The sequence below is a fragment of the Canis lupus genome, chromosome 8 (assembly GCF_003254725.2).
Source record: "Canis lupus dingo isolate Sandy chromosome 8, ASM325472v2, whole genome shotgun sequence".
Lineage (NCBI taxonomy): Eukaryota > Metazoa > Chordata > Mammalia > Carnivora > Canidae > Canis > Canis lupus.
The window spans coordinates 62,367,380-62,383,263 of record NC_064250.1 but is presented as its reverse complement, the minus strand read 5'-3'; the positions used below and the strand labels follow the sequence as shown (position 1 = coordinate 62,383,263).

The following is a 15,884-nucleotide window of genomic DNA, read 5'->3' as shown; positions in this document are numbered from 1 at the left end:
CCCCATCCGGGCGTGTGTGGTGCCTTTGCACACTCAGTGAATGCGCACCATGCGTCCCCCCCCCCCCCCACCCTCCCGCCTGTGGGCCGGGCCCTCTGACTTCAAGCTGGGACGACAGACACAAAACAGAAAACGCTCTGAGTTCTGTTTTAAGAAGTATTTGAGTCGCTTAATGAAGTTGCTTCTCCTCGCTTGAGGTATCTGAAGAGAGGAGAAGTGAGCCTTGAAGATAAATTATTTGTAATGTTAAGTGTATTTTTGTGACTAAAAGTGCCCTTGTGGTTGTAAGGCTGAATGCTGCCTCTATTCCTAAATTAATTTCCACTGAACTGTTAACCTTTGTTTTCTCAGTAATGAATGGCTCCAAGAGACACATAACGTGCAAATGGCTTGGCCAGACTCCATTACTGTGTGGGGACAATAAGAAACGTTGTCACATGACGGTTGAAAAGAGATTCCCTGGTTGCCCCAAGGTACCCATGTGATTATTTTAGGGGATCCAGGCTAATTGAATAAAATCTGTGGCTATTACTGCCCCGAATTGGTAAAGGGCTTTGCATACACGCAGTGTACAGGGCAGGGACTCCTGCTGTATATGTCAAACAGTTAATGGTCAAATTCTAAACAGTTCCTATTAAAAAAAAAAAAAAAAGATTGTAGTTTCAGTGATGTCTGAAATGATTTCTACTTGTGGGTTTTAAAAACATTTTTGTTTGTCGATGTTGTGTTAATTATTGGTTTTGGAATGAGCCGTGTGGCATTGAGGTCAATTTCCTTAACTCCCCAAACCCCCTTCTGTGCTCCCATCCCCTTGCAAGGCAGATCCCTGAGGAAGAGGCTGACTCTCTGCCCCCTTGCCACCTAGAGACCCCACAGCTAAAACCCTGAAAAGGGCCCTCATTTGAATTAGACAGTGACATGGGAGGGAGGGCTTTGTTATGAAAAGCGTGGGGTGGTACACGGGGAGGTGAAGCCAAATCTGGTCCACTGGGTCTATTCTCTTCCCAGAAGAATCATTTAGAGAAGTGTCCCGGGAGGTAGGTGAGTGGAAATACAAATCACTTGATTCAGATTTCTAGTTTCATCACAACCAGACCTGACTTTTGCCTGAGATTAGAAAATAAAGGACGCCGTGGGGGTTTCCCACATGTATTATGTAGATCTCTGCTCTTAGCCTTTCTCGGAGGGTGTCTGGTACACCATGTCACATCAGACTCCTGCTGTTGGTTTTTCAGGGTAGAATTGTGTCCCCGACATGTCAGTCACAGGCAGCACCAGCCCTGGACCAATCTGATCTCAGGAGTGGGGACCCCAGTGAGATGGAACGTGAATGATTTTAATTTTTTATGTCAGGAAATGTACCATATTTTTCCCCTCATTATTTTATATGTTTTGGTTGGTTCAGCTTTTAATGTTTTTAATCTTGAAACATAACTTGTTTTGGTCTTTATTCGGTAGAACTTTTGGGGTTTTCATCGACGGCTGGTGGTGGTTTATGGGTGCTGTTAGCAGGAACGGAAATAACTTTGACTCACGGCTGTGCTGGGTTGGTGCGGGGGCGGGAGCAGGGAGGTGATGGGGCCTCCCCTAAGGTCCACAGCTTGGGAATGGGGTAATAAGGATTTGACTCGAGAGGAGCCAGTAGTGTCGGAGGCTGGGGGTGGCCTGGAGCTCACCCTCAGCTGGGAACTCGGGTGGGTGGCAGAATGCTGGGATATGCAGTTTCCATTCTCCTCTTTCTTTTCTAGAGACCCCAGGCCAACAAATCAGCGCATCAACAAGCACGTAAACAACGACGTGAACCTCCGCATTCAGAACTTGACCATCTTGGTGAGAAATATCAAGACCTACTACCAGGTAAGGACTGGGAACTCTGTTCCCCTGAAGTTCTGTTCTGCGTCTGGTGGTATCGTCCCTGAACGGTTTCCCCGCAGGAAGCCGAGAGGAAACAGTGTTCATGGTTAGACATGTGCTTATGTGCTTGCTCAGGCTTGGTGTATTTTCACTTGCATCCTTTTTTCTTTGCGCTGTGGAAAGGGCCAGATGTTGGATCATTTTGTCCAGGGAAATGTCCTTTGTGCTGCGTGCAAAGCATCGTGCCTGGTATGGTGGGGACCCCAGGGACTGTTCTTGATTCACAGCCGCCGCCCCAAGAGTGCTCTGGAACCGGGACCGGGCTCCACCTGGGGCACCCTGACTGGGTCTCACCCACAGTTGAGTGAGTCTTTGTTGAGGAGCAACTGAAAGGATGGAGAGAGATAAGGGACCACAGAAAGGTTGTATTCAAGCCCCCAGCTTGTGGATAGGAGCATTGGGGTTTACGGTGTGTCCTCTTGTCAGGTGCTCCCTGTGTCTCACCAGCAGACAGGTGATGGGCTGTGCAAGGGGGCCTGATGGGGAACGGCTGCTAAAATCCCCATACCAGCCTTCGGAAGGTCAGCAAGGTGGGAAGGTTGATGTTAATGGGAAATGGATTTAAACTGTGTTATCTCAGAGCTTTGGGTTGTTTTTGTTTTTTTGTTTAACATTTTTAAAGATTTTACTTAACAGAGCGCACAAGCAGGGGAAGCGGGAGAGGGAGAAGCAAGCTACCCACTGAGCAGGGAGCCCGATGTGGGGCTTGGTCCTAGGACCCTCGGATCATGACCTGAGCTGAAGGCAGATGCATCACTGAATGAGCCACCCAGGTACTCCAAAGAGTCCTTAGCAGCAAACCTTTTCTCCCCCTGTACATTTTTTCTTGAAACCCCTGGTGAATCTCTAGTGACTCTGATTGACTTGAGGGTTAGGGGGCCCCTGTGTTCTCTGCTCAGCACCTCTTCTCCCACTGGGGCATCTCTGTAGGTTCCCAGGACTTCAGGGAACACAGTTTGAGAACCGCTGCCCAAGAACAAACCTTTTCCAGAATTCATGCTGGGGCTTCGCTGATTCCTTGGGCAGACTGCCTCTGAGACCTGTTGCTAGCATCTGCTTCCTGGAGTGTACCTTGGTCTCGGTGCTGGGGTTTAGGGATCCTCTTCATGGAGGTGAGGTCCCTGTCAGCATGGGGAGGAGCCCTCGGGCTGCCGTGGCTCGTTCTCTGTCCTCATGCAGTGGTTGCTGGTTCTGAGGTCAGCCGAGATGACGTGCTACAGGCTGGGCCAGCTCCTGTTGGCTGTGGTTGCTGCAGGAGCCCTTCCTCTGACTCTGTATGAATTAGCAGATGGAGGGGGTGAGAGTGGACAGTGGGGTGCGTGAGGGAGGCTTGCTCTGCTGGGATGCTTCCCTACACGGCCAGTTTTTCAAGCCACCTGTGCTCACTGCGTGGACCATCAGTGGCCCAGCACCATGGACTTTCTGAGCAGTCCCTGGGAGGCTTAGATCCAGCCCCATCCTCTTATCCACCCCAGAGAGATGTCAACCATGCTGAGGAGCGGGTGCCCTAGCTCTGTAGGGCTGAGTGGGTTTGTTTTGCTGTCCGAGGGGCGCCACACTCAGGTTTGGGCATGCTGTGGACAAGTGGGGAATACTCAGTGAGGGTTTCCCTGGGGATGGCCACAGGCAGGGGAAGCTGAGCAAGGGTTGTGGGGCTGCCAGTGAACTTGGTTCTGGCCATCTGGGGGCTGGGCCCGTGGTTCAGCATGCACTCAGGGCTTGAGCCCTATCCATAGGCACTGTTTGTGGTGAGCAGGTACTTTTGATGTTGTGTGCTAAGTGCCTGGGGAAGTGCATGGTGCAGGTTGCTCGAGAGATGCCTGATCCAGGCTACAGAGGAGTGGGGAAGGCTTCTTGGAGGGGAGGGGGCACTGAGCGGAGTCTTGGTAGGTGATGGAATTTCCATGTTTTGAGGGTCGTGGGAAGGAGAGAAGGGGAAGGGGTGTAGAGGTAGACAGAGACGTGGAGGCACAAGACCGGCCTGTTCTCGTTCTATCAAGGTCTGAGTTGTGCAGTTGCTCAGGTAAAGGTCCGTTTCACCATGTTTCAGATGAATCCAAACTTGGGAGGAGATGAACGGGAAAGATACAGAAATTCAGAGCAGGCTTGAGAGGCTGGCCAGAGCCAGTGGAGAGAGCTTGACAGGTGTGTCTTGGACCCCAGGTGTGCTGGGGAGGTGGTAACCTCTCCCTGGTGACAGCGATGAAACTCCCAGGTGGAAGGAGCTCTATGCGAGCAGCACAGAGCAGCCAGGCTCTTGCTGCAAGCTGTTGGCCACGCAGGGGCTGTCCTCTGGCCCAAGAAGTCACACCCTAGGGGCGAGCAGGAGCTCCTGACAGTCCAGACCTGGGCTGGCCCAAGGGAACTTGACATCGTGTCAGTGTGGAGGCAGATTGCCACTCTGTGTAGAATTCCAGAAGGTGAGATGTGGGGGTAGGAAAAGAGGAACAGGTCTGTTCTCAGGGCCCAGAAAGACCCACAGGGAGAGAGGAGGACCCTGCATCCTTGTGCTGCTGTTGCACTGTTAACCCTGAGGGCAGGGCTGCCGTGCGTTGAAGCCCCAGCCTGGAGCAGGTGTGGCTGCAGGCACCAGCTAGAGGCTTCAGAGCTGGCTGTGTTCTCAGGCGCCCCTGCTCCCTGGAGAGAGCTAGCGGGCCTCTTCCTCTCTGGGCTGACATGGGTTACGTGTGGGTAGCTCTGAATATTTTTGTTTTCTTTCCAATTTATTGTAAAACAGATGGGAGTCCTGGTCTTACAAGTAATGTATGCTCTTTCTAAATAGCTAGGAAAATAAGTAGCAAGAAGAAAAGAACCACCCACAATCCCACCATCTGAAGACAATCCCTATTAACATTTTTACTGTTTCCTTCCAGTTTTTGCATGAATAGTTTTTGTTTCTTACTGTTGTGGTCATGCCGTGTATACAATTGCATATCCTGCCTTTCTCCCTTCTACCTGACTTTAAAGCGTAAACATAATTGGTTATGATTATGAAAGGTCACTCAATAAAGTTTTCTGGGAGGAGTCCTGCCCAAGTCCTCCTCTGAACGTAGCCCTCCAGGCTGTGAGGGCTCAGGATGAAGCAAGACACATGTCATTCTTTCTATGACGGTGGTGTCCTGGAAGGGCAAGAGCTTGCTCCCGAGTGAGCGGGACTCCTGCTTACCTGTGGTATGTTGGTAGACTACTTGAGCTCACAGAGTCCAGCCTTGGGTTTTGTTTGCCAAGCAGTGGTTCTGCCCACTGGCCGTCCCCTCCTTTTCCGAGGCACCGTGGGACAGGGGCAGTTAGAAAGGATGGGGGACCCTCCTTCTTGTGTGTTAAGTCTGTACTATTCAAGGAAGCTCAAGTTTTGCCTCTGAAAACCTGCGGAGACAAGGATCCTTGACCTTATCCTTCCTAGGGCAGGAGGTAGAAGGTGGGCGAAAACCAGCATGACCAGACTCAGTCTGACCCCTGGTGTGTTCGCCAGGGTCTCAGGCTGCCTCCTGACCTGCTGCTTGGACTTTTCTGGGGTTGGGGGCTAGCACCTGCATTTTCAGAAGTCCCCCCAGCTGTTGGTCTTGCCATCTTTCTAGCAGGCTTGGGAGTCAGTGGGCTTCTTCTCAAAGTGTGGTCCTCAGACCTACAGCATTAACATCACCTGGGAAGTTGTTAGGTGCAGACCATCAGGCCCTTCCCCAGACGGGCTGGGGAGGTCTGGTGGGATGTCTCGTAAGCCCTCCAGGTTGTTGTCATGTGCACCTGTAGGAACCCAGGGTAACAGTGTTCCTAGCTATGTCTGCAAGAGGCATCTTCAGCTGATCTCCACAGAGGGCTCCTACAACAAGGGACATCTCATCTGTCCTGGACAGGGAAGCAGAGAAGAGAATGCTTGGTTTACTCAACGCCTTTTACACAAGAAAATGCTGATGGTCCAAGGTGGAGGAAGCAGCTCCCAGAGGGGCCTACACAGACCCAACATCTGCTGAGGGGCCTGGAGGAAAGGCAATCTTTGACTAGACCTGCTTTCTGCCTCAAGCCACCTGGCTGGCCAGCTCATGATGCCTGTTTTACTTGCTCATCAGCCAAAGTATTTTTTCATCTGAGTCGTTGTCTTTTTTTTTTTTTTTTTTGAGTTACATTTTGGATTTATAGAACGATTTTTAAAATATTCAAATTCTTGAGTATTTACATTAGATGTGTGTTCGTTAGCTAGTGGGGCCGGTGGGAAAGTGCATCTAGTATAAACAGAAATCCCTGGTACAGCAGTGGCTGATGAGTGTTTATTCTTTAGGGCTTGTGTGTTGGTGTCCCACTGCCATTCCCTGGCCTGGCCTGCTTGTCATGGGAGGTTACTGAGGCTGCTTTGGCTTTTATGCTGGTGGGAAGCACTTCAAACATCAACCTGGATAAATTCGGTGTGTGTTGATCTTTGTTGTCAGGTATACATAGATCCCTGTCTTGAAATCGGGACCCGCAGGTGGATGGAAGGACCCAGCTGCAGAATTTACCCTGACATGAGGAATTTGCAGAGTCTGGTTGAGCACCTGTCTTTACTAATCATGTATTGGGAATAGTCTGTCTTCCTTGTCTGGGCCCCCTGGGTTCCCATCTGTCCAGAAGATGATGGGCCCTCGTGGGTCTCAGCTTCCATAGTCACGCAATGGCCAGAGACCACCGAGGTTTACTGGTCATTTCCAGGAAGCTTTGTTTTATGAGGTCCTTGAACGTGGCTCTTAGGAGCTCTGGTCTCTTGCCATGGTCAGAAGGCCAGGACCAACCAGAATGTTGTTTGTATCTCAGAAGAAATAGCAGAACGAAGGTGCCTGCCTTTGGCCCAGGGCATGATCCCGGGGTCCTGGGATCGAGTTCCGCATCAGGTTCCCTGGATGGAGCCTGCTTCTGCTCCCTCTACCTGTGTCTCTGCCTCTCTCTCTCTCTCTCTCTCTCTCTGGCTCTTATGAATAAATAAGTAAAATCTTAAAAAAAGTACAGATTGTTCTGATGAACTTGTATATCAGAAATAACTATGTACATGTGACTAGCGTTCATATATCTACTTTAGGCTCCCCCTCCCCCTCACCCCACCGGCAAATAAAATTCCTCTGATTAAAGCCCCCAGGACACCACTACCGTGTCCAGTTATCCCTCCCTCCCTCCCTCCCTCCCTCCCTCCCTCCCTCCCTCTGTCCCTGGAGATAATCCCCATTGTTAACTTGGTGAGTATCTGGTTCATGTTGTTAAATCCTTGGTCCATGTGCGTGTGTCTGTATGTGGACATATATCCATGTGTCGTTTGGGGTGGTGCCTTTATTTTTTTAAAAAGATTTTATTTATTTGAGAGAGGCAGAGGGAGAAGCAGGCTCCATGCAGGAAGCCTGATGTGGGGCTTGATCCTGGGACTCCAGGATCATGCCCTGGGCCAAAGGCGGCACTAAGCCACTGAGCCACCCCGGCGGCCCTGGGTGGTGCCTTTAGATAAAACTTCCATACACTGCCTGTACCTTTTCCCCACTTGGCCTGTTTTTGAGATCTGTCCATTTTCGGTGGTGGCTGTTATAGATAAGCATGGGCCGACTAGTTAAAATTAGAATTATCTCTGGAAATGCATGCACTCGGGTTGAGAAACGACTTTCGTCAAAAGTAAGAATAGAAGGAAATGTACATTTGATAGGTTGGTGGGAATGTGGCCGATGTACTCTGTCTCATTCGTGTGGTCGGTAGGGTGTAAAGCGAAGCCTCCCCGGGTGGGTATGACCTGCTTTCATGGATAGGGAGAGGGTTCGGGGGAACTTAAGAGCCTGCACTGGCCATTTCTGCAGCAACAGCAGAATTTGCCTTATGAATTATACGGTGTATCAAGTTCGCAGGGGAGAATTTTGTTTTTATTTTTTTGTTTTTATTCTTTAAGGTTTATTTTATAGTGAGAGCATGAGCAGATGGGTAGGGGCAGGAGATGGGGTGGAGAGGGAGAGAAACAGAGAAAGAGAGAAGAGCAGATTCCTCGCTCAGTGCAGAGCCAGACACGGGGCTCGAGCTCACGACCCCGAGATCAGGACCTGAGCTGAAATCAAGAGTTGGGCGCTCAACTGACTGAGCTTCCCAGGCGCCCCTCCACCTTTGGTTTATAGAGAAGGGCTGTGAGAGTTCACGGGTGGAGAGGGAGGATATTCTTGATTTTGTAGCTTATGTTTATATTCTGAGGACGTTAAAGATAATATATATTTTTAAAGATTTTATTTATTCATGAGAGACAGAGAGAGACAGAGACACAGGCAGAGGGAGAAGCAGGCTCCATGCAGGGAGCCCGACCTGGGACTTGATCCCGGGTCTCCAGGACTCGATCCCGGGTCTCCAGAATCACACCCTGGGCCGAAGGTGACGGCGCCAAACTGCTGAGCCGCCCGGGCTGCCCAAAAATATTTTTATCATAAAAACAGGATTGGGAGAAACAAGGAGGATGAAGTGCACCATTACCTCCCCACTGAGGGATGCCGTGGTACCCGCCCATCTTTGGTCTGTGTGCACGCGGGCGTCACGGTGTGGGTTAGGGCCCTGGTGCTGAGCGGAAGCTGCTTTCTTTTCATTTGCGGTGCAGGGAGCGGCTCCCCGTGTGGCTAAACGTTCCTGCCAGGAATTTTAGCGTCCACGTGGCGCTCCGTCCTGTGGCTCTGGGTATGGTTGGTCGTGAGTCCCCTCCGCCTGGGGATCGTCAGCACCACCGCCGTGCTGGGTGCCCGAACCTTTGACCAGACGTTTCCGGTTCCGTGGGGTCGGGGCCTGCTGTGGAAGCCCCGGGTCAGAGGGCGTGAGGGTCGAGGACTCCGGCCCTCGGCGCGGGCACTGCCTTCTCACAGGCCGTGCGTTCCTCGCGGAGCTGCCGTCGTGCCCGTCGCCTGTCGGGACGATGAGCCTTCCCTGGCCCCGCCGCGGGCTGAAGGGCTGAGGTTCCGAGGTGCGTCTGGGCGAGCTCCCTGGTGTGGGGCTTGACGGCTCGGTGGTGAGGCGGGGCGGCCGGCGTCAGGGATGGCCCGTCCCGTGTCCCCCGTGGGAGCGCTCGTTCTGCCGCGGGCCTGGCCCGGGAGCTTGCCCGTGAGCTTGCCCGTGAGCTGTCCGTGTACAGTTCGACGGGAACCGTCCAGACGCTGTTGGAAGTGAGCCTGAGGGGCGGTGGTCTGCGGACCCCTCCTTTCCTCTTTCCCTCATCTCCCTTCCTGGCCCTCGTTGTCTCTAAGGGTTGTGGTGGAATGTGGGATGGGGAAGCTCCGGGAGCCCAGAGAGGTGGGTGACCCTTGCGAGGCGCTGCCTGGCTCTTTTCCTTGTCCTTAAGGCCGTCCTCCGTGCCCCGACGCCACATCCGGTGGTGTGGGAGAGAGGCTCTAACACCCGGGAAGGGTGAAGCTCATGGGGAGCTCTCTAGTGGGTGATGCTTGCCCTGAGCCTTAGGAGCTGGTCTGGCACAAATTGGGGTGCTGGGGGGGCTGTCCTGGGGCTAGGAACAGTACCTGCAAAGCTGTAGAGACGTAAGCTAGCCCCGGGTGTCTTTGCCGGGGGTGATGGGTGAAGGAGGAAGACGATGAGGTGCCAGCCGGGCGGATGCCATGCTGATGAATTGACGCTTCATCCTGAAGCACTCAAAGAGTCTTCGGGAACATTCTAAAAAGGAGAAAATTGAAGAAAGGAAATGCAGGCACTCACCCACATCAAGAATGGATTGGTGTCAGGAAGGAGTAGGGAGTCAGGGCAGATCCTGGGGGCCTGGACCAAGGTGGGGGCAGAGGGGAGTCCCACAGACACCTGTGGGGTGTTGCCCACGTGGGAGCATGGACTGTACTTGTTGCGCACTCCATCTGGGGTGAGCCTGGGGGGTGGGGGTCTGCAGCAGATCTGCCCCCTGCTGCCACCAGGGCTTGGGGGAGGGGTTCAGGGCCACCTGATGGGGCTGAGTGAGGTGGAGGGGGAGCTGCAGCAGGGCAGCAGCTCTCAGGGCCGCTAGAATTCCCTTTGTTTATGCCAAACAGAAGGCATTAGCTCCTGACCTGTGACCTTCCCTGTCCTGCTGAGCAGGGATGGAGCAAACCGAGCTGGGGACGAGCTGGGGACGCCTGGTCATAGTCCTACCCAGACCTTTCCAGAGGCAGGTTTTGTTTCTGCAAAATGGGAGACCAAGTGTCAGTTGGACTTGATTTCTTTGGTGTTTTTTTTTCTCCCTTTTGCTTCTAGAAGAAATGCTGTCGAGGCATATTGAGAGCAAGCAGGGACTTTGAGATTCAGCTTTTTGCCCCCATCAGAAGATTGAGAGAAGGCAGCGGTGCCTCCTGCGAGCCAGGCCTTGGCACCGTGGGGAAGAAATTGCTGTGTCCGTTTGGCAGATGAGGCAAGTGAGGCTCGTGGAGGAAGTCGGAAGGCAGAGGACAGCCCCAGAGAGCCGAGGCTTTCTTGGTCGTCAGCTGTGTGGTGAAATGTCTTTCTTAAAACTAGGCTCTCTGTAATCTATCGTGTAGGGAGAGAGCTTGATGTGGGCAGAGCCATGTCCTGTGAAGGTTGGCAGGGCTGCTCAGGATCCGTACTGCCGCTGGGCTGAGGTGAGGCCTGGGCCGGAGCCTCACATGGTAGGCCAGGCTGGGGTGCTGCTCCCCAAGGGGCTCCTGGCTTTCCCCCCCACCCCCAGCCCTGTGTTGAAAACTAGATTTCATACCAGCCTGGAGCCCCAGAGGAAGGAGCTGGATTGCTTCAGGCCGCTTCTGAAGCCAGCACTTCTGAAGCCAGCACTTCCGGGGTTAGGCCACAGGTGGGATACAGGAGTGGCTGGCCTCAGGCTGCAGAGAATGAGGGCTGATTGCGGAGGGTGGGGAGGGTGAAAGGTGGGTCTGATATAATTACTGGAGCTGGACCTCAGCCAGGCCGGTGGAGGCTCAGGGCCAGGAGAAGAGAGAGAGAGACCGACCAACCGAGACTGAGGAGGTGGGGAGAGCATGTGTCGACACTGTCCTTCTGGTCTCTGTGGGCTCCTCCTGTTGACCTTGAGTCCAGACCTTGAATTGCTGGGGCTTTTCTTCCTGTCCCCCAGCTGCAAGCTGCACTGCGGCGCTCCTTCCCTCCCGGCCCTTGCACGCAGCACTGCACCCAGGTGCCCAGGACGGCCTAGGCGCACCCAGGTCTCTTCTGCATCTGCAAATCCGAACTTTGTCCGGCTCCTCCCCTTCCTCTGACCAGCACGTGTCTCCAGAATCCCGTTCCTTTTTTGTTTGTTTGTTTTAAAGATTTTATTTATTTATTCATGAGAGACACAGACATGAGACAGAGAAAGAGAGAGAGACAGGCAGAGGGAGAAGCAGGCTCCATGCAGGGAGCCCGATGTGGGACTCAATCCTGGGTCTTCAGGATCACACCCCTGGCCAAAGGCAGTGCTAAACTGCCAAGCCCCCCGGGCTGCCCCAGAATCCCGTTTGTTTTGCAGGTTCTTTCACCAGGGGTTGACTTCTCTACCTTCTGTTCAAGGGTTCTCTGAGTGTGTGGCCGTGGCTTTCCAGAGGCGTCCTTTTACCAGCCCTACTGGGAAGGTTCAAGCATCGAAGAGACCTGGGGGGTGGATGTTGGCGTGGGGGGAGGTCCTCTCCAGCCCCCAGTCCGGCAAGTGGTTTGCATTTGTGCTTCGAGCAAAATACGAGCTAAATCACAACTGCGAAGCGCCCAGAGGCTGAGGATGGGCCGTGCTGGTCTTAGGGGGAGCAAATTGGCCTCCTTTTCAGTTAGTTTGTGTTCATTGTGGGTTCAAAACTGGGCTGTGCATGTTCAAGGGCCTGGAACCCAGCACTGCTGGGTGAGCCACGGTAGAAACTTATTTCGTAGTGCACTAGGCACCTGTGGGGTTGCAGGAGGTAAGAGGGAACCATTCCTTTGCGACAAGAAGGAGGGAAATGGATTTCTCCAGTTTTTAGTGAAAAAAAAAAAAAAAGTCTCTCCTCTGCCTTGGGTTTTGGTGTTGAGTGCCAAGATCAGCATGTTGGACGTTACAACTACTTTGTCAGATGGAGTCTCTGAAGAACTTGCCCGGGCAGGCTTCGCCCCTCCGTAAAGCCGCCCGCATGGCTCACCTCCAGGACTAATAAGTTTTTGTTATTCAACTGTTCTTTTTGGAAAAGGTGGAGTTTTTCTGCTACTGTGCCGTCACACCCAGGGCCTTGGTCCTTTCCTTTATGACATGACTTGAGCCATCTTTCTGGTGCTGAGGAGGGTGAGGAAGTGCTTGTCTTACATTGGTGGGTTCACCAAGGATGACAGAGGCGTCAAAGAGGCCCCCAATCCGGAGTGTGTTGGCCATTGTTTTGAGGGGAGGCAGAGGTTTTGGAAGGGCTCCTGGCTGCACCCTGCGAGGGTTCTGTTGGCTTGGGATTGGGTTTCTCAACAGGTTAAGGGGATGCGGCGGGGTGGGGGTGTTCTAAATATAGGGCTGTGCTCCAGAGGGAAGAGCTTTGGGGGGAGGCCTCCCATTGCTTCTATCCACCGCGAAAGGAGAACGAGGAACAAGGTCTCCTGTGCTCAGAGTCTCAGAATTGTAACTCAGCGAGTACACATTCGAGAGCAACCAGGGAAGTCTCCCACTTGTGTGGGGGAAAGCAACGAGCTTTTATGAGAAAGAAGGAAGGGGTAATTACATGATGTAGATAAGGGACGGAAGAGAGGGAAAAAAAAAAGGGCTTACTGGTTGAGCTGCTTCTGATTACTATCTCATTGATTATTTTATTGAGGCTTCCAAACAGAACAGTTCCTGGTATATGTGTTAATTAACTTTACTGTCCTAGGATACAACTGCCTGTCACTCTGTTGAAATTTTATGAGCAGTTGCCTGTAAAACTCTGGCCACTTCGGGCCCAGTTCAAGAGTTCATCAGTTGAGCTTGAAAATGGGATCTCTTTTTTTTTTTTTTTTTTTTTAATAATAAATTTTTTTTTATTGGTGTTCAATTTGCCAACATACAGAATAACACCCAGTGCTCATCCGTCAAGTGCCCCCCTCAGTGCCCATCACCCATTCACCCCCACCCCCTGCCCTCCTCCCCTTCCACCACCCCTAGTTCGTTTCCCAGAGTTAGGAGTCTTCATGTTCTGTCTCCCTTTCTGATATTTCCTACCCATTTCTTCTCCCTTCCCTTCTATTCCCTTTCACTATTATTTATATTCCCCAAATGAATGAGAATGGAAATGGGATCTCTTTTGTCCAAAATTTTATACTTCTTTGGGTGCCACCTGGCGGGGCCTGGCGTTGGCTCTGGAGGGGGGAGTAGGCAGGTTTGGCTTCTCAGCTGGGGGTAGGAGCTTAGCTACCGCCCCCTGGAAGTGGTTGAGCCACCTCAGAGCTGGGGGTGGGGGGTAAGGGCCGGAAGGTGAGCTGGAAGTGTGGGGGCAGAAGTGAGGGCAAGCTCCACTGCTTCCTCAGGTTGGGTCACTTAATTCTTTTGAGGGTCTAGAAACTCAAGTGTCATTGTTACTAACGGTGTGACTGAGGGCGCGTCATTTGACTTCACATATAACAAACCAGTAATGCCATGTTACAGGTTTTTGTGACACTCAAAGTAACGCCAGGTTTCCTGGAATGCGTTGGGGGCTCAGCGGTAGAGTGTCTGCCTTCGGCTCAGGGCATGATCCCAGGGTCCCAGGATCCAGGCCCACATCGGGGCTCCCTGCAGGGAGCCTGCTTCTCCCTCTGCCTAAGTCTCTGCTTCTGAGCTGAGTATCTCTCATGAATAAATAAATAAAATCTTAAAAAGAAAAAAAAAAAAAGAGAGTTGGTGAGCCCTGTTGGTGATGGCTCATGTTCCTAGGCCGACTTTGTAGTTGGTCTGTATCCTGCAGCTGGAAGGGCCAAGCAGGGGGGATGGAGCAAGAAAAGCAGCTGCAAGCCTCTGCAGAGGCAGATGGAGACGCAGTTCCTTCAAGCTCACCGCTCACCTTTGTGACCTTGGGCAGCTTCATCTCCCCAGAGTCTTTTTTTTTTTACCTGAAACGGGGATGTTAACAGTGCCTACCTTCAGGACCTGAGGAAGGTTGAATGAGGGCCTTGCTCAGGTTCCATGCTGGTGGGTGAGGGTGAGCTGCTCACTGGCTGGGTGGAGGGGTTGTGGGCAGATGCGCCTCTCTGGGCCTGCTGCGTTGATTTATTAGCAGGTGAATTATGAAGGTTCCCCTCCATGAGGTACACTGTGACATGTTGGGATTAGTCCCATAAGCATGCACGTAGGTGTTTGACTTGCCCTTACACATGTTTCTCCTTTATGGTTTTTTGTTTTTTTTTTAAGTTTCCTACGTGCTTACAGAGCACTGAGCGCCTTAGACCTGTTATCTCACGGTTTTATCTGCCACCAGCAGTGAAACGTCTTAAAGGCAAGCTGTGCGTCTCTGTGTCTCATCTGCACACCAGCGTGGAAGCATGTCTGCTGTCGGCATGTGTTAGACAGTATACACCACAACAGAACCTGTGACTCTGGAGCAAGTAACTCAGAAGATAAGTAAGTCCCAGCATTCAGGGAACTTGTTCTTGTACTTACTGTGCCTGGACCGGAGAGGCTAGAATGGCCCTACTGAGTCTCCCTGGTTGCTCCTTCGTAGATGAGTCTTGGAGAACAGGGCCTTGCTGTATGGGTTCTGTGTCCCTTGAGTGCCTGACATATCCCAGACATAGGAGCGGACCATTGAGGAGGTCAGAGATGCAGTGCGGGGGTGGTGGTAGTGGTAGTGGTGGTGGTGGGGTGGCTGGTGTCTTTGAATCCCGCTCAGCTTGTACAGGGGTCCCCTGCTGCTTTCATGCCCCCTTGTCTGCTTTTCATGTGGTGTTGCACTTTGCTGATGGAGATGCCATATGTCAGGTCCCAGGGAGGCTCCGTCCCTGGGGGTGGAAATTACATTGATTGTTTTCAACTTTGTCTAGCCAGCTTGGCTCCCCTGAGCTTTGTAGTGTGTAGGTTTAATGATGTTGAAACTTTAAAAATGAATGCCTCCTTTCCAAACCACAGCAGCCGAACAGGCTACCCATCCTGCTCCCGTCATCAGTCAGAGCAACCTACCTCCCTGTACAGCTTGGAATCGTGGCTGCTCCGGTTTTCCAGAAAGTATGAAGGCATTTCGGCACTTCGTGTGCTAACTAAGTTGGTCTCCTAGATGCCCTCCCCTCCCCCCCTTTTCGGTGAGAATGTGTGATGTTGGAATTTTATAGACTAGAACTTACAAGGTTGTGCTTTTTTCACATGGAAACTAAGTTGCAGCTGTGGATGTTCCAAGGTTGAGATGCCAAAAGAAAGAGCTAGTGGTTTCCTTTTTTATTTATTTATTCAGGAGAGATAGAGGCAGAGACATAGGCAGAGGGAGAAGCAGGCTCCCCATGGGAAACCTAATGCAGGACTCGATCCCAGGACCCTGGGATCACGACGTGAGCCAAAGACAGACGCTCAACTGCTGAGCCACCCAGGGGCCCCTGAGCTGGTGGTTTCTGATAAGTCCAGGCTCCTTAGCCACCTGGGGCAGTCAAACCCAAACAGCTTGCCTATGCTTTCTATGGGAAGCAGATGGGGACTGGGGTGTAGGTCACCTGGGAGGAGGAGGTGCTTACATCTGATGTGCTTCACCTGTCATCCTGATTTTTTCCTTTGAGAGGTAAACTGTGAGGCCGCCTTGACCTTGTCTGCCCCTGGCCTGTATCGGGGGGTGGGGGGGGCGGGGGGGGCCTGGACAGTGCCCTCTCCATGGTTCTGCAGACAGCAGGCAGGGGGGTTGTTCCTCCCCGGGGGCAAGTGATCTGACCCCTCCAAGCCGTTTCCTCTTTTGTCCAAGGGGGACTGGGAGGATAATCGACCTCCCAGGTCAGAGGATGTGTGACAGCATGTGAAATGCCCAGCGTGGTGCCTGCTGCAGGACTGGGGCTGCTCTGGGTGTACTGCACCTGTTACCAGGCTGTAGCACTACCTTCGCTCCCCCCATGTCCACCCTTCCCCT

The 15,884-nt window shown here is 52.4% G+C and overlaps 1 protein-coding gene across 5 annotated transcripts in view; it reads left to right on the top strand.

The window, feature by feature from the left end:
• Nucleotides 1-15,884, top strand: part of CCDC88C (coiled-coil domain containing 88C) — a 121,566-nt gene that overhangs the window by 5,830 nt on the left and 99,852 nt on the right. For 3 of the 5 annotated variants that reach the window (XM_035719813.2, XM_025442431.3, XM_025442430.3), the window contains exon 3: nucleotides 1,749-1,857. In XM_035719813.2, coding sequence (XP_035575706.1) covers nucleotides 1,749-1,857 — 109 coding nt within the window. Of the gene's footprint in view, nucleotides 1-1,748; nucleotides 1,858-14,261; nucleotides 14,405-15,884 lie in introns of those variants that run through there. The other 2 variants (XM_035719814.2, XM_025442432.3) reach the window with 2 other exon arrangements.